General features: G+C 41.2%; 1 protein-coding gene across 50 annotated transcripts in view; it reads left to right on the top strand.

Moving 5' to 3' along the window:
* LOC142912498 (uncharacterized) overlaps window positions 1-11,062 on the top strand; it is a 147,124-nt gene extending 136,062 nt beyond the window's left edge. For all 50 annotated transcript variants that reach the window (XM_076060663.1, XM_076060661.1, XM_076060702.1 and 47 more), the window contains 4 exons: window positions 2,689-2,789; window positions 5,057-5,243; window positions 6,727-6,906; window positions 7,988-11,062. In XM_076060663.1, coding sequence (XP_075916778.1) covers window positions 2,689-2,789; window positions 5,057-5,243; window positions 6,727-6,906; window positions 7,988-8,094 — 575 coding nt within the window. In that variant the 3' untranslated portion in view covers window positions 8,095-11,062. The remainder of the gene's footprint in view (window positions 1-2,688; window positions 2,790-5,056; window positions 5,244-6,726; window positions 6,907-7,987) is intronic.
* Window positions 11,063-25,221: the final 14,159 nt, after the last annotated feature.

Genomic DNA, 25,221 nt, shown 5'->3' with positions numbered 1-25,221 from the left:
ACGTTGTGATTTTTGTTTTATTTTTTACCTACGTGACTTTACCGGATAGAACCAAAGAGTATCATTCATGATCCAGATGAGTGGAGACTGTTCATTGATTCATCGAAGAGTCTTAAAGCTGCTAATTGTTTTTTTACCCTTTTATCTAGCAACAAGACTGACACCTTTTTTACAAGGAGTCATGTTTGCATTGACCACAATACCTGCGGTCGGAATGCAATCAAAAAACATAACTCTGATAATGTATACATTGTCCTTGAAATTGATTGGTCCACACCCGACACAGCTTTCCTTAGAGCCGAGTCTCACATGGTGTTAGACCAGATAACGCCAAAAGGCGCACAACTCAAAAACAATGCACCATCAGCGTATGAGAGCTCGGGTTAAGCATTTACACCATTGGAACCTCCTTTGCCAGTAGCAAAATATGATAATTGATTTTTTACCCTTTTATCTGGCAACAAAACTGACACTTTGTTTTACAAGGAGTCACGTTTTGCTGCATAATGGCAACGTTTTGCCATTAATTCCAGTTGGTCATACAGTCTATATGAAGGAAACCTATGACAACACGACACAACTTTTGAGGTGCATAAACTATGAACAACATCGGTGGCAGCTTTGTGGCGATTTGAAGGTTGTTGCTCTCTTGGTCGCTAGACTGGATACACAAAGTACTGCTGTTTCCTCTGCGAGTGGGATAGTCGTGCGAGAGATTCCCACTACATCAAGATAGATTGGCCACTCCGACAGTCATTGGAACCTGGGAGAAGTGTTCAACATCCACTACTTTTTGAATCAAGGAATATTTTGTTACCACCCTTACACATCAAGCTCGGTCTGATGAAGAACTTTGTCAAAGCCATGGACAAAACTCAAGCAACTTTCAAGTACCTCCGTGGAAAATTTCCAATGTTAAGTGAAGCTAAGATAAAGGAAGGTGTCTTTGTTGGTCCTCAGATTCGTGAACTTCTTCGAAATGTATGCATTTGACAGTGCACTGCGTGGCAAGGAAAATACAGCATGGAACGCGTTACAGTTAATGACAACACATTTTCTCGGAAACAACAAGGCTACAACTACAGGGAGTTGGTGGAAAACCTCAAGGCGTACAAAAGACTTGGTTGCAACATGTCACTAAATATACTTTTTTTTGCACTCTCATCTAGATTTTTCCCACCGTACTGCGTAGCAGTGAGCGACGAGCATGGCGAGCGATTTCACCAGGACATTGCAACAATGGAGAAACGCTATCAGGGCAAATGGAGCCCATCAATGCTTGCAGACTATTGCTGGACAGTGACAAGAGATGCTCCATTTAATTAATACAAGAGACAAGCCAAGAAGTGCCGATTAGACACTGAATGAGGATTAAAATATGTACTTTTATATACATAATAGTTTTTTGCATTTTGTTTCATAATACATTGTATTTTTTATTAACCCTTTTGCTGATTTTTTAAGTGTTATATAAACAGGACAGGTGACATGTTATCATGTAAAGCAACCATAACCACATGAACAGACCTAGGTTTACAATTTATGAGTAAAACTCTACCTACACAATATACATAGACGTAAAAAACTTAAATATCTTGGGGACAGTAGCCAATTGGTTGTTTTGCTTGTCATATTTGAATTCAGCAAGTCAAAATCCATAATAAACAGCACATTTCATCTCTGAAGCAGATGACATCTAAAAAATTGTAGACCAGTGTTATTGTGCAAATGATAATGTCATTGAATTGTGTGCCCAATCATCGATGATTTGCAATTAAAAGTACATAGAAATGTGCATGATAATATGTATTAATGCCGCGAATGAGCTATAACAAGACAATAAACGCAATTAACAGTACAAATGAGACGAAAAAAAATCCGGTAATGTGACGTGAATCATCACATGCCTCATCGTGACCTCCACAAAATAATTGTGACCTCTATCTTTATGAAGCCAATTGAACATGTAGGCTTTCACGATCAATATTATTCGTGATTATTTTTTTGGTTTTGTCCCATAATTGCAAATGTGTCGCACACCCACCTCCACCCCCAGGGTCTTTCTCACTTGTGGGTGCACAGTGGTGAAATCACTTATCCCTATGTAAGACCCAAACGGAAATACGTATTCACACTTCTGGCAAAACCCTGATGAAGCTGGTTGTTGTAATCACCGGCGAAATGTCACAGTACTCAAATTGTAAATGTTGTAGGTTTGCTCTCGCAACACAACTGGTTAGTGCTGAACTTGTAACACACTGGGCACGTTCTGTTCACGTGACAAATCTTACTGATTAGCTGTGTTGGGTTTAACATAAATTTTATATTTACGTGCTCTAATAAAAAAAAACGTCGAATGGATGTTTGTATACTTGTTTATATCTGTTTATTTGGGGCCACCCTTGTAGGTCCCCCCTATGAGTTGCATAATGCTGCCACACACACACAAACCCAAACACCCCATTTGTTGCGCCCCTTGACATCAAACCACTGAAAAGGGCTGGGGGTTCAATCGAAATAATCGACTTGGCGTCTTCATTCATTGGCATATGGAGGTGGGAATGGAAGTCATGTGAATGGTTGAAACCAACACAGAAAAAATAAACCTGATCATTTAAGAAGCTGCCCAGTCACTCAGCCATTTTCATGATGATTTGTGACAGTGATCTCTTTTTTCGGTGTACACAGGTTTGAATGCCCAAGGAGTTGGCCACCAAGAACCAATCACTTGGACCTGCCCATTGGCTGGTGCTGCAACAATCCGTCTCTACCAAGACGAACTGGAGGTGGTAAGTTGATATTCCAATGCTGACCTCACACCCTTGAGTGACGTCACTGGGACATGATTGCCTGACGTTGCATTCATCATGATCATCCACTACTGGATGATGACCTGTTCCATTCTCTCGAGTATGCCCGCTCCTTTGGTTGCCACTTTTTCTCTGTCTATATTTCTGATCTGTATATCATCACACTGACTTAAAACACTTTCTTCACGTTAGTATTTTGCTTTTAATGATCAAGCTTAGTTTTTTTTAAAGCTCTTGCACCTGCTGTCGTTTTCCTCTCTAGTTCCTTATTTTCATTTTGATCCTCAATGTGAGTCCTGAAGCAGAGTGTGGGTCCAGGGTCACTCCACGGTATACTGGGTTGCTGCAGTCAGGGGAATACCATTCCAGGTGATCTTTAGTAGTATTTTATTGCCATTATGGTTGTGTAGATGGAAGAGGGCAACCTGTGTCCTGCTTCGGTTTGGGCAGAGAGTTTTCCTAACAAGAGCAGCTGTCAGGGTGTGCCCTCTTTTGTTGAAGCCTCCTGCATGCGTTGCAATTGACAGGTTATCGGCATAGATGAAGCTGCGCATGTGTAGGTGGATTGGTTTTGATCATTTTGTGTGGATGTTCAAGAGAAGTGGTGTTAGAACACCTCCATGTTGGAGTCCATTCCTCTGCAGCTGCCAGAGTCTGAACTCTTTGCTGCAAGTCTAACATAGAAGCGCCATTTATTTCAATAAGTGTCACGATCATTCTGACCAGGTGATGGTGCTGCTGATCAGTCGACCAAGGTGACACCGGTGATCTGGTTGTTCTTAAAACCATATTCTATGTACTGGGTGAGGTTTAGAACCTGGCCAGTGCAGGACTTTCCCGGCCAGTAACAATATTGTTCCGGGATAATTTGTTCCTCCAGAATAGGTTAATTGTTTTTTTTTCACTGCATTTATGAAGCATTTGTAGTGTTCTTGTTTGGGCTCGATGCCTGTTATCACTCTGGTGACGTTTGCTGTGAATTCCTGCTAGTTTTCTTTTTTAAAGTTTAAGTGACGATGGAATGGTACTTCCTTTGATATTACAGTTTGGTGGATTTGGATTGCGAAGGGGCAGTGTTAGAAATGTAAACACATATGTAAGTTGAACTTCCCTCGCACTGTACATAGCTAACCGTGCTAATCGGAGGTGCAGGGAATCTGGAATAGGATCCATGACCATCTTGCAGCTTAGAGCTGCAGGGTTGTGGTCCACAAACATGAGGTCAGGGTTGTGACTCCTGTTTCACCGTCCACTGTTGAATGAGCTTGGGAGTTTGGGGTCATGAATCAGGTTCAGCTGCTTTGCCTGTGCCCAGTTCTCCACCCTCTTTTGATCCTTATCGATGGTGTTGTATCCTAGCAGTTGTGGCTGTGGCTTAACTATATTTTTTTATTTTACCAGGTAAAGCCCACTGAGCTATATAGCTCTTTTTCAGAGGTGACCTGCTTACAAATGGTAGCTCAACAAAGTGTGAAAATGTGTTGCAGCATTCCTGTCAGGGGTGTTGAAGCCTAATTGTGCAGTTGTCCTTCTCTAAGCCAATCGCGACCCAGTCCTATTCACGTTGCCGCTGTGTAATTCTCACACTTGTCACAAGAGGGCGAGATCTTACGCACAAGTCATCGTGGAAATATACATACCTGTTACAATAGCACTCAGAAAACTGAATATATGAAGTAGTGGCCTACTTGTTATACTGCCTACATTGGAAATGTAGCACATTATTTCTGCACACGATCCACCAGCTCCTGTTAGTGGCACAATATAGGCAGTTGGACAGGAATTTCCACTACACAGACAACGAATCCCCCGACAACGATCCCCCGTATATCCTGAGCAGACTCTGCGGGGAAGTGCTGTTGCCGAGTACCTATGAAGGTCGGCACGATAAATAAGGGGGTGAGTGGCCAGCACCACGCCCGATTGCCTTTGTCTTTTCAGTGGTGATGTTTGCACACTGGGCCGGGTACTCATTTGATGTGATTACGACCTAGGGGAGGCCTAGGACCGGTTCAGATCATCGTCACTGGTGTTGGCCGTGAGTGTAAATCAAACTCATGTCACTCGGTTCGTAGTCAGTGCGCTAACTGCAACACTATCACTCCACTACCCACAATGAGCATTACAAACAGTGCATGAGAGGGTTTGACATGGGCTGTAATGCTTGGTAAATACAATGCTTGTAACAATATCTCTCCTGTGAGACCATCCACTCTAATAAGTTGCGTATCTGCCTGTGCTTTTAGGCCAGTTGCATGACATTTGGAACAGAGATCTGCAAGTCTCTTTACACAAACCTGAAGCTCTGCGTGGATGACTGGAATGGACCACAAGGGTTGATTTATTCAATGCGAGACCAGATGGACGGCTTCATCGTGGAGGTGTTCACAAGAAGACTTGTCTCAAACCGGTGCAACGTGACTGTGCCAGCTGGTAAGAGTAGGTTGTGAGGCTTTATTAATATTAATTCTCACGACGTATGCCTTTTTTAAATATATAGTACATTTATATATTTTAGTCACTTACCTAGCGCAAATGTCGAACGTACCATATAGTTATAGTACAACCATGAGTATAACATTCATAGCAACTCTCCTGGTATATTTTAGAGTTACAATAATGGTGACATTTTGCTGTAATCATAGGAATAGTTATAGTAGTTCTGGCGAATTATTTTGTGGTATCAAAATTATGAAAATATAAAACAGTTATCTTTTATGGCAATAATACAGGAGGTGTTAAGATGCCCAAGCACCAAAGAGACGCCTTTTATAACTAGGCATCAAGTTTGCATTCACTACACAGACTTGTGGTAAAACATGCAAACGGACATGATTTGATACTGTACACAGTTCTTTAATCTGATCGGTCGACACCAGAGACAGCCTCCTTTATTGTATTGTCTCGCAAGTGCTACAAAGCAAAGAACACCAAAAGGTGAACAGTACCAGGACAATGCAAACGTAAAAGCATTAATTGCTCAGATGAAGCAGTTTTATTTATGGGGACTTTCAAGTAGAAAGTAAATAGATCACCTAAATTTTACTTTTAATATTGTGTTATGATATGCCTCCTATAGGGGATAACATATTATTTGCCAGTGTTTCTGAACCAACCCAAACCTCCAAAAACCCACCTACGCGTTTGGTCTCATTGCCAATAATTTCATGAAGGCCACATTGGGGCAATGAGTGAGCATCCTCTGAGATCTTGGGTTTTACCTATGAATGGGTCTTTTGAGGCCATGCCAAAGGCACTCACTGGAGGCCTACATTTTTTTACAAGCTGCATCACGTTATGTATGCATTGCCACTCTCAAACACCCATAATGGCACATCATAGCCCTGATCCCTACTGATCTCTACCCTCTGTGACCTCGTGACTAAATCCAGAAGATTCCCCTATCACGTAGTAGGAAATACCCACCTCGTGAAGGTGTCTGCCATATGTAATAGTGTAGTGTTTCATATAAATTATTTGTTGAGTACATGGGCAAAGTTTAAAATCATCCAGCTGCCATCTGTAGATAAGAACTGTATTGATTTAAGGTTGGATTTACGTTATTAATGCTTTTCAACTAAAGTTGAACATATTGATGAAATAGCTCTGTCCACTTAACTGTAAAGGTGATCCAATATTAACAATGGTTTAGTATTAAGTTGTGTTTCTATGAAATATTTACCCCATTGAGAGCTAAATGCATTTGTTGTCAAATGTTTTGCCCAAACTTTGAGACATAAACAACTGCAAAAGGACTGTTTGCTAATATAAAAATGCTTTTTTGAGCTCGAATATACTGGTCGACTTCCATACTGTTTACAAAAATACTTTATAGGAAAAAGAGACTTGGAAAGCATTATGTAATCCATGCATGATATTACTGATATTTTATTTTCCTTGTATTTTGGGTTTTCAGAAGTGACCAAACCTGCCATGATAGCCACATCAACTCCAAGTACTCGTACACCGAGGACTGAACTGGACAAACCCGCTAATTCGAAGAATGGGATGAAGATAACACCACTTGTTGGTGTTATTGTAGCATTGGTCGTGATCGTTGGAGTTATTGCGGTTGGAATTATTGTCTTCAAGAAAAGTAAGGATTTTGTAATTTTAATAGGTTAAACCAAAAATAAAACAGGCCATGATGCTGTGATAAGCAATACACTGTGAGGCTAGAACACCGTAAACCAACATGACACTTTTCCAACTCATTACCATCATTAAGAGTTACATTATTGCTACTGGTGAGGCCTTCCCACACCATAAATCACTGTTGTTGGCATTCATTAAGCCAATGGACCCCATAGAGCGGATTTGAAACCCCACATAGTATGAGGATGCTAGAGGCAGCTTTGCTACAGTGAACGTTGGTGACTCTGCTGTGCTGATGAGTCCGAATCAGAACAAAACTAGTCCATAGTGGCACTTCTTCTGGAAATGCTGACGGGTTTTGCATAACGCACAATTGACCACGTGATTTAAAACTTTTCTGTCTTATCAATGATATTCATACTTTAGCATCAATGCATTATTTTTCTTTCAAAATGATTTAATGCAATTCAAACATCATTATGCCTCGTATTTTGTGAACTATTTTATGCAGTGGAAATTATTAATGCAGTCCATCCAATCCCACAAAAAACGATGCCGAAAATATTTTGAAGTAAAAATAATAATTTAATTAATGAGGAGCCTACTGGAGTACAGTAAGTCCGAGCTGAATGCGTGGTGTTAACATTATAACGCAGTTTCACTATAACCCGGTAATTACGAGGGAACACTTTTCACACAACATGGAACGCGCATCAATATAACGCAGAACGAGCAACATGATCAATCGGAATGCGCACTATTAAAACACGGAAAGTGCACCGTTATAGCGCGAAACGCGCACCATTATAATGTGGAACGTGCATTGTTATTATGAGGTTTCTGAGTGGTCGACGAATTACTTTCTTGTACATCGTGTCTCGCCAAACGTTATCTTAATATTATTTAAGGGAAAATTGTTTGTACTTAACGCATTTTTCATTACGGAAACAATTCAAGAACGCATCTACTACGGGCACGTTAAACGAGGCTTCACTATACACATTTCAGGTGTTCGTGTTCCCCTCACTTTTATTGTCTCATTGATTTGTTGCATTCCCTCCTCACCACAATCTGTCACACAGGCCGCGGTCTACGTCATGCCGGTGAAAAGGCTAAAAAGGCAAGCAAGGAAAGCAGTGACAGCAGTAAAATCAGTGAAGCACCTCTGAAGCAATGGATTGACATTTAGCAAGCACATATGGCAAAAAGCAAGCACATAAAGCAAAAAGTAGTCCCGGTACTTTTTGATCAACCTTCATATACTTCTAATTGAATTTCATAACCATCATTAAATTTGTCTCTCAGTAAATATTTTAAGCATACACTTGATATGCGAGACACATGGGATAGAAGTAAAACTAATTTGCATAGTAAGCAACAACTAATTTGTACGCAATTATAAATATTTACCAATAACACTTTTACTTATCAGATAAATAGATTATTGCCAGAGGCTGGTATGGAACTGCTGTTCTTCATAGATCAATCGAGGCCACCTAAGGATAACAATTTACATTTAAATAGTTGCTTAAATGTCACGTAATAATATCTAATCTCAGTTGTGTGCTCAACATTATTTTTCTTTATCCATGTCCGATTGCATAAATAAAGGACTGGTAATTACTAATGGGAAGAGCGAAATCTTGCAACCTTGCTACATTTTGGCGACTGTGCACTATCCACTCTCATTGAGGTCAGTCTGTTGTCAAGGCAAAACCATGGAGTTTCTCTGTGCAAACCAGCATGGGGCGCTGCTCATCTCTGCTGGCAGTAATGAGCCAGTGGTGGAACTTCCACATTCCCATGGCAGAGCCAGGTCTATCCACAGGATAACCACTGCCAACTAAACACAAAATGTCGTTTCTAACCCCTGATTGGGAATTGAACTTAGCGGCTTTCCGACTGTGATACACACTGACGCCTGCCTATTTCCTAATCTAATTCCCGTAATGCCCACTTTAGGGCTACTGCTGCGCTCAATGAGAGTATTTAGTGAAATTGAATGGAGCTTCCCTTCATTGGGTCTCTGAGTGTGTGGAGGAGAATGTAGCCAACGTTGCAACATTTATGTTCCCAGTTTGTGATGGGTTTATATATATCCCGTTTGAACCTTTACCTTATAGCAAGTAATCATATAATCATATTCATTATACTTGGTGGTGAAATTATATGCATGCTTTACGAAATGTTTATATATATTAATCAATATTAATCATATAATCACGTATATACACATTATATAAGGCTCTCCAACTTCTTAGTATACCACGTCTGCAATTAAGGAGCACCACAAGGTTACACATTTAATACATCTTTGGAACATAGATTCCGTTACTTCATACCACTCCAAAGATTAAAATCTATGTAAAGGAAGAAAAAATCTTAATAAAAGAAACTGCGACAGTTGAATTCAACATCTGCTTAACATGACTCGGCCAATATACTGCCCACATTTGGTCTTCTGACTACCGCGTCCAACCGTTATGGATTTCAAATCCCTCTGTGCGCCATACTGGAGCGTTACACGTTTGCCTGTCAGATCGCAGTGATGCCATTATAGGGCGCCATGGCGGCGTTCCTGAACGTCATGCGCTCTCACTTTTACAAAAGCATCAAACTCAACCCATGCAGGAGACAACCTCGATATATTTGCGCACAAAACTGTCAACCCAGTGGATTGTTAGGTTTGCTTTTTCGCTTAATGATACCTTGACGCAGGAGGTGGTTAGCAGTTTATTTGTTCTCTGCTTGACATTCATTACACTTGTCAAACATCATACCTGGTTCATATAATTATTTTTGTTATTAACAAATGTATTTTAATGCTTTAGCACGAAGTATAGCGTAGCATAGATTTCTGAGAACATTGCTTGTGGACTTGTGCCTCATTCTAGGCGAACAGCAGAGGTACTCTTGAATAGGGATGTGATGATCAATTCATTTATCCATTATAATAATTTCATATGCCCTAAATATATGCATTGAATATCTCGTAATACAGGTTGTCCAGATATTAAGCCTATTTCATTAAAGGCGTAATTAAATAGCAGTTTGGGCTGATTTATTGAATTGCCAGTCCCAATGTGATTACAATTTTTACCACGAAGGGTCATACATAACGTCCTTAGAGGAAACATCGGAATCTATTATGGCATATGGGAAGTTTTAAAATGTTATCCGCGTGAAACAAGAACTCCAAATTATTATTTAGTGCTGGTATATACATTTTAAAAATACAGGAGCCATTGATATGGACTCAGAAGTTGGCACTCTCCTCCACATCTAAAGAAACAGCTGACAAAAGACAATCAGAAAAGTTTCGCATCTAAATGTTTTCATCATGATACAGTTCACTTTAACAGTATGCAATATTTACAATTAATATAATGTAATGTTTATTTAATCTCACCGAAATATTAGTTTCATACAAAAGTGGCGCCTATAGATCTACATGCCATTACCATATATTACCACCACAAGGACAGAAACATGATCATCAAATGAGGATTTTAACGGTGATTCGTCAAATTGTAGTTGAATGAGTCACTGCATCCCTACTTGTGAACTATAAAGAGAAAAAAATAAGGTTTTACCCTTTTTGGAAATAAAACAGGTGTTAAAATGTTTAAACACCAAATATAAACCTTTTACAAGGAATCAAGTTCGCATTAACCACACGCACTTGTAAACATGCAAACAAACATGCTCTGATTATAATATATGCATTGTCTTTGAAACTGATTGGCCTACATCAGAGACAGCCTTCTTTAGGGCCTAGTCTTACCAGTGCCTGACCAAAAAACGCTAAGAGGTGAACAGTACAAAGACAATACACTATCAGCATTTATAGCTCGGGGTGAGCAGCTACGAAGGTCCCATTTTATAAACAGCATATTTACATTGGACGTTGACAAAAAAAAAAACGTAACTCCGATACAAGCCACAGCTCTGCAAGTCCACACTTTTATTAACCTTTGGAATGACATGTAAAGAATGGTGAAGGGATGATTTGTATTTCGTTTTAATCTTAATAGCCGTATGTTCTAGTGGCAGATATTAATCAGTGATTTTTTTTCATTCTTAATCGCCGTTTACTGTGACGTACTTTCTAATATTCTTGATTTTCTCATTTAATAAAATAGACTAGATAAAAAATATTTGGACTCCTGCGTTGTATGTGCTCTCATCGCATCAACTGTGAAGCAAAACATCGCAATGTGAAGGTCTTTTGGCAATGCAGCAGATACGTGTGCGCACAAATACACGTAGACAATACACCACTAGGCGTCTCACGTCGGTGTCACGTGTGAGGTCAGCAATGGTTACATGGAATCAAGAGTCAGAATCAGCGACTAATGGGTACGGTGACGATTCGAAACATTTTTCACAACTTTGAATTTTCACACGGAAACCACTGGCTAATCGACTCTTCCCACCTTCTCCCCGACTCCTCCCATCCCCGAGAGAGGGGTCCCTAGCTGTGAATGTGTAGCAGTACAAAATCCTTATAAAGATATTGCCTCGTGTATAGGGGCATTGAGGGGCTGTATGGTAAAGAATGTTGCACTATCTTCTTTGGTTCTTTCGGTAAAGTCACGTAGAATGAGAATAAAATAAATTGATAAAATAACACAATAATATTCTCACGACATTTCGGCCACAACACAAGCGGCCTTCATCAGGTGAAGGGACGAGACTGTCTGGTAGGACAGCGCTGGAGTGAAAGAGCCACGTTCAGATCACGGCCTTTAAGCCTCAACTTTAGCACCACGGATAGCTTAGAGTCGCGGCATCTCTTCAGAAAGGTGAGAGACTCGATTAGTTGAGCCTTCTTATCCCGAAGTCTGTTGAATGATCTTAAGGATGTGTGGAATCCCTCCCCGTAGAGGCGGTTAAATTTCGATTTAAAGCTTTCGTGACTGCAATGATTCATCTTCTTTGGTTCTTTCGGTAAAGTCACGTAGAATGAGAATAAAATAATAAATTGATAAAATAAAATAACACAATAATATTCTCACGACGTTTCGGCCACAACACAAGCGGCCTTCATCAGGTGAAGGGACGAGACTGTCTGGTAGGACAGCGCTGGAGTGAAAGAGCCACGTTCAGATCACGGCCTTTAAGCCCCAACTTTAGCACCACGGATAGCTTAGAGTTGCGGCATCTCTTCAGAAAGGTGAGAGACTCGATTAGTTGAGCCTTCTTATCCCGAAGTCTGTTGAATGATCTTAAGGATGTGTGGAATCCCTCCCCGTAGAGGCGGTTAAATTTCGATTTAAAGCTTTCGTGACTGCAATGATTCATCTTCTTTGGTTCTTTCGGTAAAGTCACGTAGAATGAGAATAAAATAATAAATTGATAAAATAAAATAATAATATTCTCACGACGTTTCGGCCACAACACAAGCGGCCTTCATCAGGTGAAGGGACGAGACTGTCTGGTAGGACAGCGCTGGAGTGAAAGAGCCACGTTCAGATCACGGCCTTTAAGCCTCGACTTTAGCACCACGGATAGCTTAGAGTCGCGGCATCTCTTCAGAAAGGTGAGAGACTCGATTAGTTGAGCCTTCTTATCCCGAAGTCTGTTGAATGATCTTAAGGATGTGTGGAATCCCTCCCCGTAGAGGCGGTTAAATTTCGATTTAAAGCTTTCGTGACTGCAATGATTCATCTTCTTTGGTTCTTTCGGTAAAGTCACGTAGAATGAGAATAAAATAATAAATTGATAAAATAAAATAACACAATATTCTCACGACGTTTCGGCCACAACACAAGCGGCCTTCATCAGGTGAAGGGACGAGACTGTCTGGTAGGACAGCGCTGGAGTGAAAGAGCCACTTTCAGATCACGGCCTTTAAGCCTCAACTTTAGCACCACGGATAGCTTAGAGTCGCGGCATCTCTTCAGAAAGGTGAGAGACTCGATTAGTTGAGCCTTCTTATCCCGAAGTCTGTTGAATGATCTTAAGGATGTGTGGAATCCCTCCCCGTAGAGGCGGGTAAATTTCGATTTAAAGCTTTCGTGACTGCAATGATTCATCTTCTTTGGTTCTTTCGGTAAAGTCATGGAGTCACGAAATATTGTGTTATTTTATTTAATCAATTTATTATTTTATTCTCATTCTACGTGACTTTACCGAAAGAACCAAAGAAGATGAATCATTGCAGTCACGAAAGCTTTAAATCGAAATTTACCCGCCTCTACGGGGAGGGATTCCACACATCCTTAAGATCATTCAACAGACTTCGGGATAAGAAGGCTCAACTAATCGAGTCTCTCACCTTTCTGAAGAGATGCCGCGACTCTAAGCTATCCGTGGTGCTAAAGTTGAGGCTTAAAGGCCGTGATCTGAACGTGGCTCTTTCACTCCAGCACTGTCCTACCAGACAGTCTCGTCCCTTCACCTGATGAAGGCCGCTTGTGTTGTGGCCGAAACGTCGTGAGAATATTGTGTTATTTTATTTTATCAATTTATTATTTTATTCTCATTCTACGTGACTTTACCGAAAGAACCAAAGAAGATGAATCATTGCAGTCACGAAAGCTTTAAATCGAAATGTAACCGCCTCTACGGGGAGGGATTCCACACATCCTTAAGATCATTCAACAGACTTCGGGATAAGAAGGCTCAACTAATCGAGTCTCTCACCTTTCTGAAGAGATGCCGCGACTCTAAGCTATCCGTGGTGCTAAAGTCGAGGCTTAAAGGCCGTGATCTGAACGTGGCTCTTTCACTCCAGCGCTGTCCTACCAGACAGTCTCGTCCCTTCACCTGATGAAGGCCGCTTGTGTTGTGGCCGAAACGTCGTGAGAATATTATTGTGTTATTTTATTTTATCAATTTATTATTTTATTCTCATTCTACGTGACTTTACCGAAAGAACCAAAGAAGATGAATCATTGCAGTCACGAAAGCTTTAAATCGAAATGTTGCACTACTCAATGGAACTGCTGCAGGGAATGGGATTCCAGACTCGTGGTGCTGAAAGTGAACACCTTCAGCACCACTCGTGGGTGTGATGTGGAGTGGAGTCAAGTTGGTACAGTAGAGGGTACAGGTGGAGGATCTGCCAGTCATCTCAGTCAACCCATGGCACATGGGTCTGTCCCGTGACCTGTCAGCGAGCCTAAAACACTTTACATGGCGCTCCAAGTGCACCTGGCCTGGTACAGGCACCGTATTAACGGCACTGTCAGTTAGTGGCGAGCACCCTTGGCGCTCCCAGCCCTTACCCCAGGAGGGCTCCTGCTATGAGCTGCTCGTCCGCTGCTCCTCACTCACTCTCCAAAACTCATAAATTGTATTCGCACACATCTTAGCTTCTCACAACTCGTATAGCTTAGTACAATACAACTTCTCGCAGTCTTTGACTCTGCAAGCAACTCAAAACAAGGATGAATGTAGGCTAAAACTTTCAGCGATAATCCATCTGTCAGCACCAAACTCAACACTTGGCAACACATCGCCCCTCTCCTCTGTAAGACTCGACACCCATGTGGTTGATTTCGAGGACCATACCCCAGAGCTGGCCGTTGCAAGACTGATTTGGTTGGTTTGGCTTCTTCGTTTTATCCGAAATGTTTAACCTCCAGCTCGTCTTCTCACAAAGGACTGGAATTCCTTTGATTTCGCTCCTCGGTCTGTGATCGGTCGGTGTCCTCTCACGACGGAACTGTCCTTTTGATTGGGACTGTTTGTCCGGTGTACATGTGTGTGTTTCTGATCCAATTTATTGAATTAATTTCCTAAGTCACATCAAGGCCCGACACCTCTCCCCTTCCTCTGAGAGCATGTGGCCAGGGGGGGGGGGGGGGTCCTTTTGGCCTTTTCTTGTCTCGAGGGAGGAGTTCGCACGTATATGTCACTGCATTTTTTTGGAACTCGCTGAATCCATACATAAAAGAAAAACGATTACATAAAAAATAGGCAATATTACTCTTAATATAAGTTACAACAGTGCCAATATGAAAAAGTTTTCCACATTTACATCTCTGGAGCAACGAACACAGAGGTGGCCATGAGGGAAGCATCGGCTTAGCAGGCTGAGGCCATTACATTTTAGTCATTGACCCTGTTCTTTGTTGATACTCTGCGAAACTGAGGTGGACAGTGAATTGAAGGCGTTTAGATTGAAAGGGCAGGTCAGAGGGAATGACTCTGTTGGAGATGAAGGAGAGGAGGCGGTCAATATGATTGCAAACAATGCACGAATTTGATATGGATGTGACGTGTTGCACGCGTCATTAATGCATACATCCCAGTGTCGGTCGTTCTCCAATAAATTCAGAGCTTGACATGCACTGCGGAAAGTGGCATGTGTAACGCCGTTGACAATTCTCAATTGCTGGAAAGACGTTGGACCGGGCACATTTACCAACAGCATGCGAAGAAAGAAGCATTCATCTTGATTGGGATGCACGGTGTACAGTCTACCTATCGTAGTTTCTTTGAATATGCCAGGTTGTCCGTCGACTCGCTCTCCTCGTTTGCGTCGTTCAAATGATGTTTTACTCGCATTCCATGTGGAATACGTAGGCACTTCCAAATACAGCAGTGTTTTGGCAAACGTGTCATTTTGACATAACGTGAAGAAAGCAGTTAACGTTGTAGCCGGTGGATTCTGGGCTATTTGATGCACATTTGCAGCTGTGAAATACACGCGTTGTCCATTTTCTAGATGTACTGCTAAGTGAACAACAACTGGACTTCGTTCATGTATGGGAAATGAAAGAATTCGCCATACACCTTCATTGCTGCTTATGTATCTTCCAGCCTGATACTGTGCGATTTCATCGATATGTATGACCGCATTCCTATCACTTCTTTCTGGTTGCACGCCAAAAACTGCCATGTCGCCGCTTTTATTCACGTACTTACAAATGTATTTGATCGATTTAACGGAGTTACAGTATTCCACGTTTATTTGCGCTTTGTATGTTTTTGATAGCAAAGGCGAATATGGAACAACCCACCTGTTATCTACTTCGATGTTGCTAATTTACCGCCATCTTCTGCTGATCGTCTTCTGTATAAAGGATATCCATCGTTTCCTGTAACTGTGTTGGATGCTAATGCTCGAGGATATCACTTAGAGCATTTTCCGTCTATCATGCATGGTGAATTTGAATTCAGTGTACTGCAAGGTCCATGTATCATTTTTTTCGTCACAACTTCATGCAAATCTTTATCGACGTCGGTATCGGGTATTTCAGCGCATATTACATCGTCGATTTCGTTTGAAGTGATTTTGTTATAGAGCCAGATTAGTATAAGTGCGTGTGGAAATCCTCTCTTTTGCCATTCCACTGAGTACATCTAGCAGTGCACAGACCCAAACACTTAATGTTTTACCAAGAAATCCATCAGCGATTTCAGCTTCTGTCTGAAAACACGTGCTGTGATGTCATGCCTATCCACCGGCGATTGCCCAGGAAGTAAGAGCTGTTGTATATCGTCCCAAGCTGGATTGCATGTGAATGTAATGAATAGGTATGGACGCCCGTAGTGACGAACATACGCAATTGCATCTTGAGCGTACTCATGCATATGACGTGGACTGCCTGTATATGAAGACGCCAAAATCGTTAGTCTTCCAACGTTAGTTGTATTACCGTCATTTACAACTGCATCTCGCAAATGAACGTATTCTTCAGAGCGAAGCTTGGTCTGATTCAAACGGATGAATATCAAACGTTCTGTTTCGATTTTTGCATACATATCTACGATGTATTGGTGAAACAATTGACGTCATTGCAAAACGTGAGTGTCTTCATTATGTCGAATCATTAATCGGTATGAATAATATTTCATTGCGCTGCATTTCTTATTTGTTTATTCGCCACTGACTGGATTTATCATCCTAACGTTGAAGTGATATCCATCGGCACCATCCCAAAAAATGATTGGATATTGCAGGGCATCGTAGCATCGATGAGTTTCTGCAACTTTTGTCAATTGATCGTTTCTCCGATGAAGAACAATATCTCTAGGTTGGAATTGATCTCCGGCTATAACAATTGCCACTTCGTCTATAGTTGGAGCATTGAATCTTTGCACATGTTCTCCAGCAGGCGTTTTGTCAGCATGAATAACAATCTTGTGTGTATCAGATGGCATCATGTCAATTGCTGTTTTGAACAAACGCACTAAATCATTTTTTTCGTGAAGAAGTTCTTGCAGTTGGGAAACGATGGACCTTTTTATGCCGGTAGAAATTCCGCAGCGTGCATTCAATTCATCATTGCTATCACCGATGAAATACATTTGTAGGAATTTATGTTGACCATCTGGGAACGAAAGCAGGGAGCCGGCTTTATGATAAATTTGTCCTTTCACTTTGAAAGTTGGCATGAATTGAGCTGTTACGATTTCTGTGCCAAACGACGTCATTTGGAAGCATGAGTTGTATTTCCTGATGTTAGATAGGAAATGCTTTGATTCGGCGGTATATCCGGAAAGCAAAGTTTTTAATGGCACTGGCGGTTCTCCAAGTTGAGGCAGTTTAATTTTTCCGGCGGCGCAACACATTTCTTTCGCTTCTCCATTAAATTTCAGAGCCTTGCAATAAGGACACACTTCAGTCATAGTGCCGATGAGAACATGCCGACTCAAACTATAATCATCAGCTGGATTGTACCGGAATGCAAGGCGATTGTAATTGCATGATTGCTGAGCACGTAGTCGTGTTTGACGCTGATCTACTGTTTCTCGTTGACGTCTTTCAGCCACTCTCAGCCTGTCGCGTTCATTCTGTTGAGAACGAAGCAGATCTGAAGCTGCAGAACGCGATCGCCGTGCTCGCAACCATGCATCCTCAAGTCTGGCTGCACGTCGCTCTGGTGCTTCCTCGGCACGTATTTGAGCCATTCTTTGTCTGTTTCGCTCGTTCGCTGATGCCCGTTCTTCCTCAGTTTGATTTACAATTACTCGTCGCACTGCTTCCGCTCCGCGAGTAGGACGACCTAAGTTTGATCTTCTGCGAGGCATTATTTGGGTGAACTAAAGAAGATCGATTGCACTGAAAAAGAATATTGAAAGTTATAACAAAAACATATGAAATTGCATAACATTAAAAAAGGAAAAAAACACGAACTAAAAAACAAAGAAAAAACAAAAATAAAAAATATTAACGAAATATTTCAATGCAAACGCAGATCAATCGACACAGCTCAATTCTACCGCCAATTGCACTGAAAAATAAGAAAACCCGTTAAAAATACGTAATGAAAAGCAATGAAAAAAGAAAAAATAGACTAAACTCACGAAATGAACGCTAAGGTAAATGACAGCTCAGATGCAAGGCAATGTCACACAAAATAATTAAATCAAAATGTAAAAAAAATCTAAATCTATGAAAATTCAATTTAACAATGCAATCGGAAACATTGAAATGGAATCGTAAAATTGGAAATTTGGAAATCGTAAAAGGATCGTAAATCTGAAACATTGAAATGGAATCGTAAAATATTTAGTATAGCGTGTGTTGCTTTTACGTCCAACAGGCGGCGCTGTTTTTCAAAAAAAGCATATTTTTACCTGTCACAGGTGTGACATCTATATAATAGTAGGTATATAAAAACATGCGTGTATTCGAATGCAACGTTGTGTCAGAATTTCAAATCAATCGGTGAAGAACTTTCGGAGATTTAAGATTTTGAACAAACGAACATTTACATTTTTATTTAATAAATAATAATAGATATATAGCTGCCATCATTGAGTAGTTCTTGAATTTTGTTGTTATATTCTGTTTTTTTCCATGATGACAGTGGCATTGCCCTTGTCGGCTGAGAGGACGACAATATCATCTCTCTTTTTTAATTGAGATAATTCAAAGCGTTAATCTTTGCTGATGTTGCTAGGTGGCAACTTAGCGTTTTTGAGGGTTGCAGCGATTTCAGATCTTGCTACGTCTGCAGAGATGTGACTCAAGCCCTTGAGTGCAACGTCGACATTGGCAATGATATAATTAACCGGTATGTGTCTCAGTGTGACAGAAAAGTTTAGACCTTTAGCTAAAACGGATTTCAGGCCATCAGAAATGGATATGTTACTGCGATTAATTACGACTTTGTTAACGTCTATCTTTTCGGTGTGTGGATCCGATTTTTTGTTGGAGAAGTGATTGAATTTGGAAATCAAATTGTCCCTACATTTGGTCGACATAGTGGCAGCCGAAGAGGTAGTCATATTGTCTACATGTTCCCAATCCGATGTAGACATTGTTGCTGTCAATGTTAAGTGCGATTTGTAGAGTGTCTTGTCTAACTGATCAAGTTCGGCGCGTGTAAGTCGGATTTTTTCCAAGATTAGAGCGAAGCTAGTTCTAGCTAGAATTCGTTTTGCATTGAGAGAAGTTGCAGCAGCAGAGGTTAGTGTAAATGGGGTTGATATTACCTTAGAGTCGCGGCATCTCTTCAGAAAGGTGAGAGACTCGATTAGTTGAGCCTTCTTATCCTGGAGTCTGTTGAACACATACTTCACCTGGAATGGAACTGGAATGGAACTTTCTACAAACAAACTGAGGGCACACCAATGGGCTCCCCTTATCTCCGGTTGTAGCCAACGTATTAATGGAAAAATTTGAAACTGACGCCATCCAGACTGCCACTCTATGCCGACCTTATGGAAGAGGAACGTGGATGACACTTTTGTCATCTGGCCACATGGCCAGCCTGCTCTAGACCAATTCTGTGACCACATCAATTCCATACACCCAGCCAACAGATTTACCATGGAGGTCGAAAAAGATGGCAAACTACCCTTTTTGGATGTCTTAATTAAAAGGAGACCTGATGGTTCAATGAGCCATTCTGTCTACAGGAAAGCTACCCATACAGATGCTTACTTGAAACCGGATTCGCACCACCATCCATCCCAGAAGAAGACGACTCTATACCATAGAGCCCAATACATTTCGGACCAGGAACACATTACCAGTGAACTCAAGCACGTACACCAGGCTCTCAGGGCTAATGGTTACTCCGACTACACAATCGGCAAAGCCATCACTCCAGTCATGAAGAAGGATCCTCTTGTGGAGCCACTCAAAACCATCACCTTACCCTACATTGCAGGTGTCACTAAAAAGATCTCCAAAATCGTGAATAAACACAAGATACAGGTCCGATTCAACACAGTACATAAAATCCGTGATCTGGTTCCATCTGAAAAAGATTCTGTTCCAGACATACAGTACCCGGGCGTTTACAAACTAAAGTGCCTCTGTGGTAGTAGCTACATTGGAGAAACCAAACGACATATCTCGGACCGCATCCACGAACATAAAGCAGACTTGAAACACAGTAGAACGAACTCCTCTGCCGTGGCAGATCACTGTTATAATTCAGTGGGCTCACATGACATTGACTTCTCCATGACGGAGGTTCTTTGCAAACCAACCGGCTACCATGAGAGATTCGTTCATGAGGCCATCCATATATACAAGCACACAGACAATTTCAACCAAGAAGATGGATTCTGGCTTAGTAACCATTGGAAAGATGTTTTAAACCATTTCGGTTCTTAATTAATTGTATTTTACGAGGACTTTCAGACCGCAGCTCTTTCACTGGCATTGACTCTTAATACCTCTCACACCACGGTTAATGGTATGGTTTACAACATGAAGTATAACAGCGCCTCGCAGCTGTCTCTCTCCTCCCTCCTCCGTTCCGACCATGGATGGACTCGTCCGTCTGAACGGGGCTCGTAGCTGTCCGTGGTGCTGAAGTTGAGCCTAAGAATCCACCCATTTTTTCGCCATATAGCATTGTGATATATAACGACTTATTGTTGGTAGCTCAGCTGATTGGAGAATATATAGAGTTAATGATAACATTGAGGTAGTTTATATTTTAGTTTTATTGGTTTACTATATGGTATTCATTATATAGTGTAGTGTATACCCAGTTATTGTTAACAGCTCAGCTTATTGAAGAATATATTGAGTACATTTATTATATTGATGTATCTTCTTTGGTTCTTTCGGTAAAGTCACGTAGAATGAGAATAAAATAATAAATTGATAAAATAAAATAGCACAATAATATTCTCACGACGTTTCGGCCACAACACAAGCGGCCTTCATCAGGTGAAGGGACGAGACTGTCTGGTAGGACAGCGCTGGAGTGAAAGAGCCACGTTCAGATCACGACCTTTAAGCTGTGTGAGAGGAAACAAAGCGCCTTGACAAAGGAATTAGCATATAATTTAGCATTGAAATGGCTGAGTGATTAGCTTGTGACTGGTCACAGAAATAGCTATGTTAAAAGTTAAAGCATACACATCCGCAGAGGCACCCCTTGACAAAGGAATTAGCATAGAATTTAGCATTGAAATAGCTAAGTTAAAGCATACACATCCGCAGAGGCACCCCTTGACAAAGGAATTAGCATAGAATTTAGCATTGAAATAGCTGAGTGATTAGCTTGTAACTGGTCACAGAAATAGCTACGTTGAAGTCAGAGCATACACATTCACCGAGGCACTTAGTACAAATCAAACAGGAGAATTTAGCATTGAAATAACTAGGCGAATTTAGCATTGAAATAACTGGGTGATTAGCTAGTGACTGGTCACAGAAATGACTATGTTGAAGTCAAAGCCTACACATCTGAGCTATTCACAGTACTATATAGTGAACCAATAAAAAACTAAAATATAAATTACCTTAATGTCATCAATAAACTCTATATTCTCCAATCAGCTAAGCTACCAACAATAAGTCGTTATATATCACAATGCTATATGGCGAAAAAATGGGTGGATTCTTACCCTCAACTTTAGCAACACGGATAGCTATGGGCCCCGTTCAGACGGACGAGTTCATCCATGGTCGGAACAGAGGAGGGGGAGAGAGACAGCTGCGAGGCGCTATTATACTCCATGTTGTAAACCATACCATTAACAGTGGTGTGAGAGGTATTAAGAGTCAATGCTGGCGAAAGAGCTGCGGTCTGAAGGTCATCGTAAAATACAATTAATTAAGAACAGAAATTGTTTATAACATCTTTCCAATGGTTACTAAGCCAGAATCCATCTTCTCGGTTGAAATTGTCATTGTGCTTGTATATGTGAATGGCCGCATGAACGAATCTCTCATGGTAGCCGGTTGGTTTGCAAAGAACCTCCGTCTTGGAGAAGTCAATGTCATGTGAGCCCACTGAATTATAACAGTGATCTGCCACGGCAGAGGAGTTCGTCCTACCGTGTTTCAAGTCTGCTTTATGTTCGCGGATGCGGTCCGAGATATGTCGTTTGGTTTCTCCAATGTAGCTACTACCACAGAGGCACTTTAGTTTGTAAACGCCCGGGTACTGTATGTCTGGAACAGCATCTTTTACAGATGGAACTAAATCATGGATTTTATGTACTGTGTTGAATCGGACCTGGATCTTGTGTTTATTCAGGATTTTGGAGATCTTTTTAGTGACCCCTGCAATGTAGGGTAAGGTGATGGTTTTGAGTGGCTCCACAAGAGGATCCTTCTTCATGACTGGAGTGATGGCTTTGCGGATTGTGTAGTCGGAGTAACTATTAGCCCTGAGAGCCTGGTGTACGTGCTTCAGTTCACTGGTAATGTGTTCCTGGTCGGAAATGCATTGGGCTCTATGGTATAGAGTCTTGATGAGGGAGTTCTTCTGGGATGGATGGTGGTGGGAATCCGGTTTCAAGTAAGCATCTGTATGGGTAGCTTTCCTGTAGACAGAGTGGCTCATTGAACCATCATGTCTCCTTTTAATTGAGACATCCAAAAAGGGTAGTTTGCCATCTTTTTCGACCTCCATGGTAAATCTGATGGCTGGGTGTATGGAATTGATGTGGTCGTGGAATTGGTCTAGAGCAGGCTGGCCATGTGGCCAGATGACAAAGGTGTCATCAACGTACCTCTTCCACAAGGTCGGGCGTAGAGTGGCAGTCTGGATGGCGTCAGTTTCAAATTTTTACATGAATACGTTGGCTACAACCGGAGATAGGGGGGAGCCCATTGGGGTGCCCTCAGTTTGTTTGTAGAAAGTTCCATTCCAGGTGAAGTATGTGTTGGTTAAGCAATGTCTCACCAGGGGGGGTACATCAGTATGCAGTCCTTGATGAACCAGGTCTTCAATGATAGCGATGGTGTCAGGTACCCAGACTTTGGTGAACAAGGACACCACATCAAAACTGACAAGCAGGTCGTCTGGGGACAGGGAAATGCCTTTGTTTGTCGATACCAGGTGAGTAGAATTTAGTACCGCAGAGGTGGTTTTTCCAGTGAAAGGTCGCAGTATATCAGCAAGAAAACGTGCCAGTTTGTAGGTGGGGGAGTTGATAGTAGAGACGATGGGACGAAGGGGTGTATCTTCTTTGTGTATCTTTGGAAGGCCATATAATCTTGGTGGTCTGGCAGCAGAGGGTTTCAACGAGAACTGTTTGATCTCATCAATTAATGCTGTTGAATCAGAGATGATTTTGTTCGTTTTGGTGACCAGGCTGTTGGAGGGATCTCTTTTTATTTTTGTATAGCTGCCATCGTTGAGAAGTTCTTGAATTTTGTTGTTATATTCTGTTTTGTCCATGATGACAGTGGCATTGCCCTTGTCGGCTGAGAGGACGACAATATCATCCCTCTTTTTTAATTGAGATAATTCAAAACGTTCGTCTTTGCTGATGTTGCTGGCTGGCAACTTAGCGTTTTTGAGGGTTGCAGCGATTTCAGATCTTGCTACGTCTGCAGACATGTGACTCAAGCCCTTGAGTGCAACGTCGACATGGGCAATGATATCATTAACCGGTAAGTGTCTCGGTGTGACAGCAAAGTTTAGACCTTTAGCTAAAACGGATTTCAGACCATCAGAAATAGAACTGTTACTGCGATTAATTATGACTTTGTTGACGTCTATCTTTTCGGTGTGTGGATCCGATTTTTTGCTGGAGAGGTGATTGAATTTGGAAATCAAATTGTCCCTACATTTGATCGACATAGTGGCAGCCGAAGAGTTAGTCATATTGTCTACATGTTCCCAATCCGATATAGCATTGTGATATATACCGACTTATTGTTGGTAGCTTAGCTGATTGGAGAATATAGAGTTTATTGATAACATTAAGGTAATTTATATTTTAGTTTTTTTATTGGTTCACTATATAGTACTGTGAATAGCTCAGATGTGTAGGCCTTGACTTCAACATAGTCATTTCTGTGACCAGTCACTAGCTAATCAATCAGCTATTTCAATGCTAAATTCTATGCTAATTCCTTTGTCAAGGGGTGCCTCTGTGGATGTGTATGCTTTAACTTAGCTATTTCAATGCTAAATTCTATGCTAATTCCTTTGTCAAGGGGTGCCTCTGCGGATGTGTATGCTTTAACTTTTAACATAGCTATTTCTGTGACCAGTCACAAGCTAATCACTCAGCCATTTCAATGCTAAATTATATGCTAATTCCTTTGTCAAGGCGCTTTGTTTTCTCTCACACAGCTTAAAGGTCGTGATCTGAACGTGGCTGTTTCACTCCAGCGCTGTCCGACCAGACAGTCTCGTCCCTTCACCTGATGAAGACCGCTTGTGTTGTGGCCGAAACGTCGTGAGAATATTATTGTGTTATTTTATTTTATCAATGTATTATTTTATTCTCGTTCTACGTGACTTTACCGAAAGAACCAAAGAAGATGAATCATTGCAGTCAAGAAAGCTTTAAATCGAAATATATTGATGTAATTTAGTCTTAGGTTATTTCACATCGGTTTACTGTATGATAGTTGAGTTGTTGCAACCCCTTTGGCGTCCATGTACTAGGTGCCTCTGTGGATGTGTAGGCTTTGACTTTAACATAGCCATTTCTGTGACCAGTCACAAGCTAATCACTCAAATATTTCAATGCTAAATTCTACTGTTTGATTTGTACTAGGTGCCTATGTGGATGTGTAGGCTTTGACTTTAACATAGCTATTTCTATGACCAGTCACAAGCTAATCCCTCAGTTATTTCAATGCTAAATTATCCTGTTTGATTTGTACTAGGTGCCTCTGTGGATGTGTAGGCTTTGACTTTAACATACACATTTCTGTGACCAGTCACAAGCTAATCACTCAGCTATTTCAATGCTAAATTCTTCTGTTTGATTTGTACTAGGTGCCTCTGTGGATATGTAGGCTCTGACTTTAACATAGCCATTTCTGTGACCAGTCACAAGCTAATCCCTCAGCTACTTCAATGCTAAATTTTCCTGTTTGATATGTAAACCCCTTTGCCAAGGTGCCTCATTTCTCTAAACCAGCTTGAAAGACGCTACGAATCTTAACAACGTTCATTGAAGCTCTGTCGTCCCGACA

This window comes from Petromyzon marinus, chromosome 5 (assembly GCF_048934315.1).
Source record: "Petromyzon marinus isolate PM22_M1 ecotype Great Lakes invasive population chromosome 5, UKy_Petmar_22M1.pri1.0, whole genome shotgun sequence".
Lineage (NCBI taxonomy): Eukaryota > Metazoa > Chordata > Hyperoartia > Petromyzontiformes > Petromyzontidae > Petromyzon > Petromyzon marinus.
Note: the sequence above shows the minus strand (reverse complement) of the source record. Positions and strands in the feature narration are given on the sequence as shown.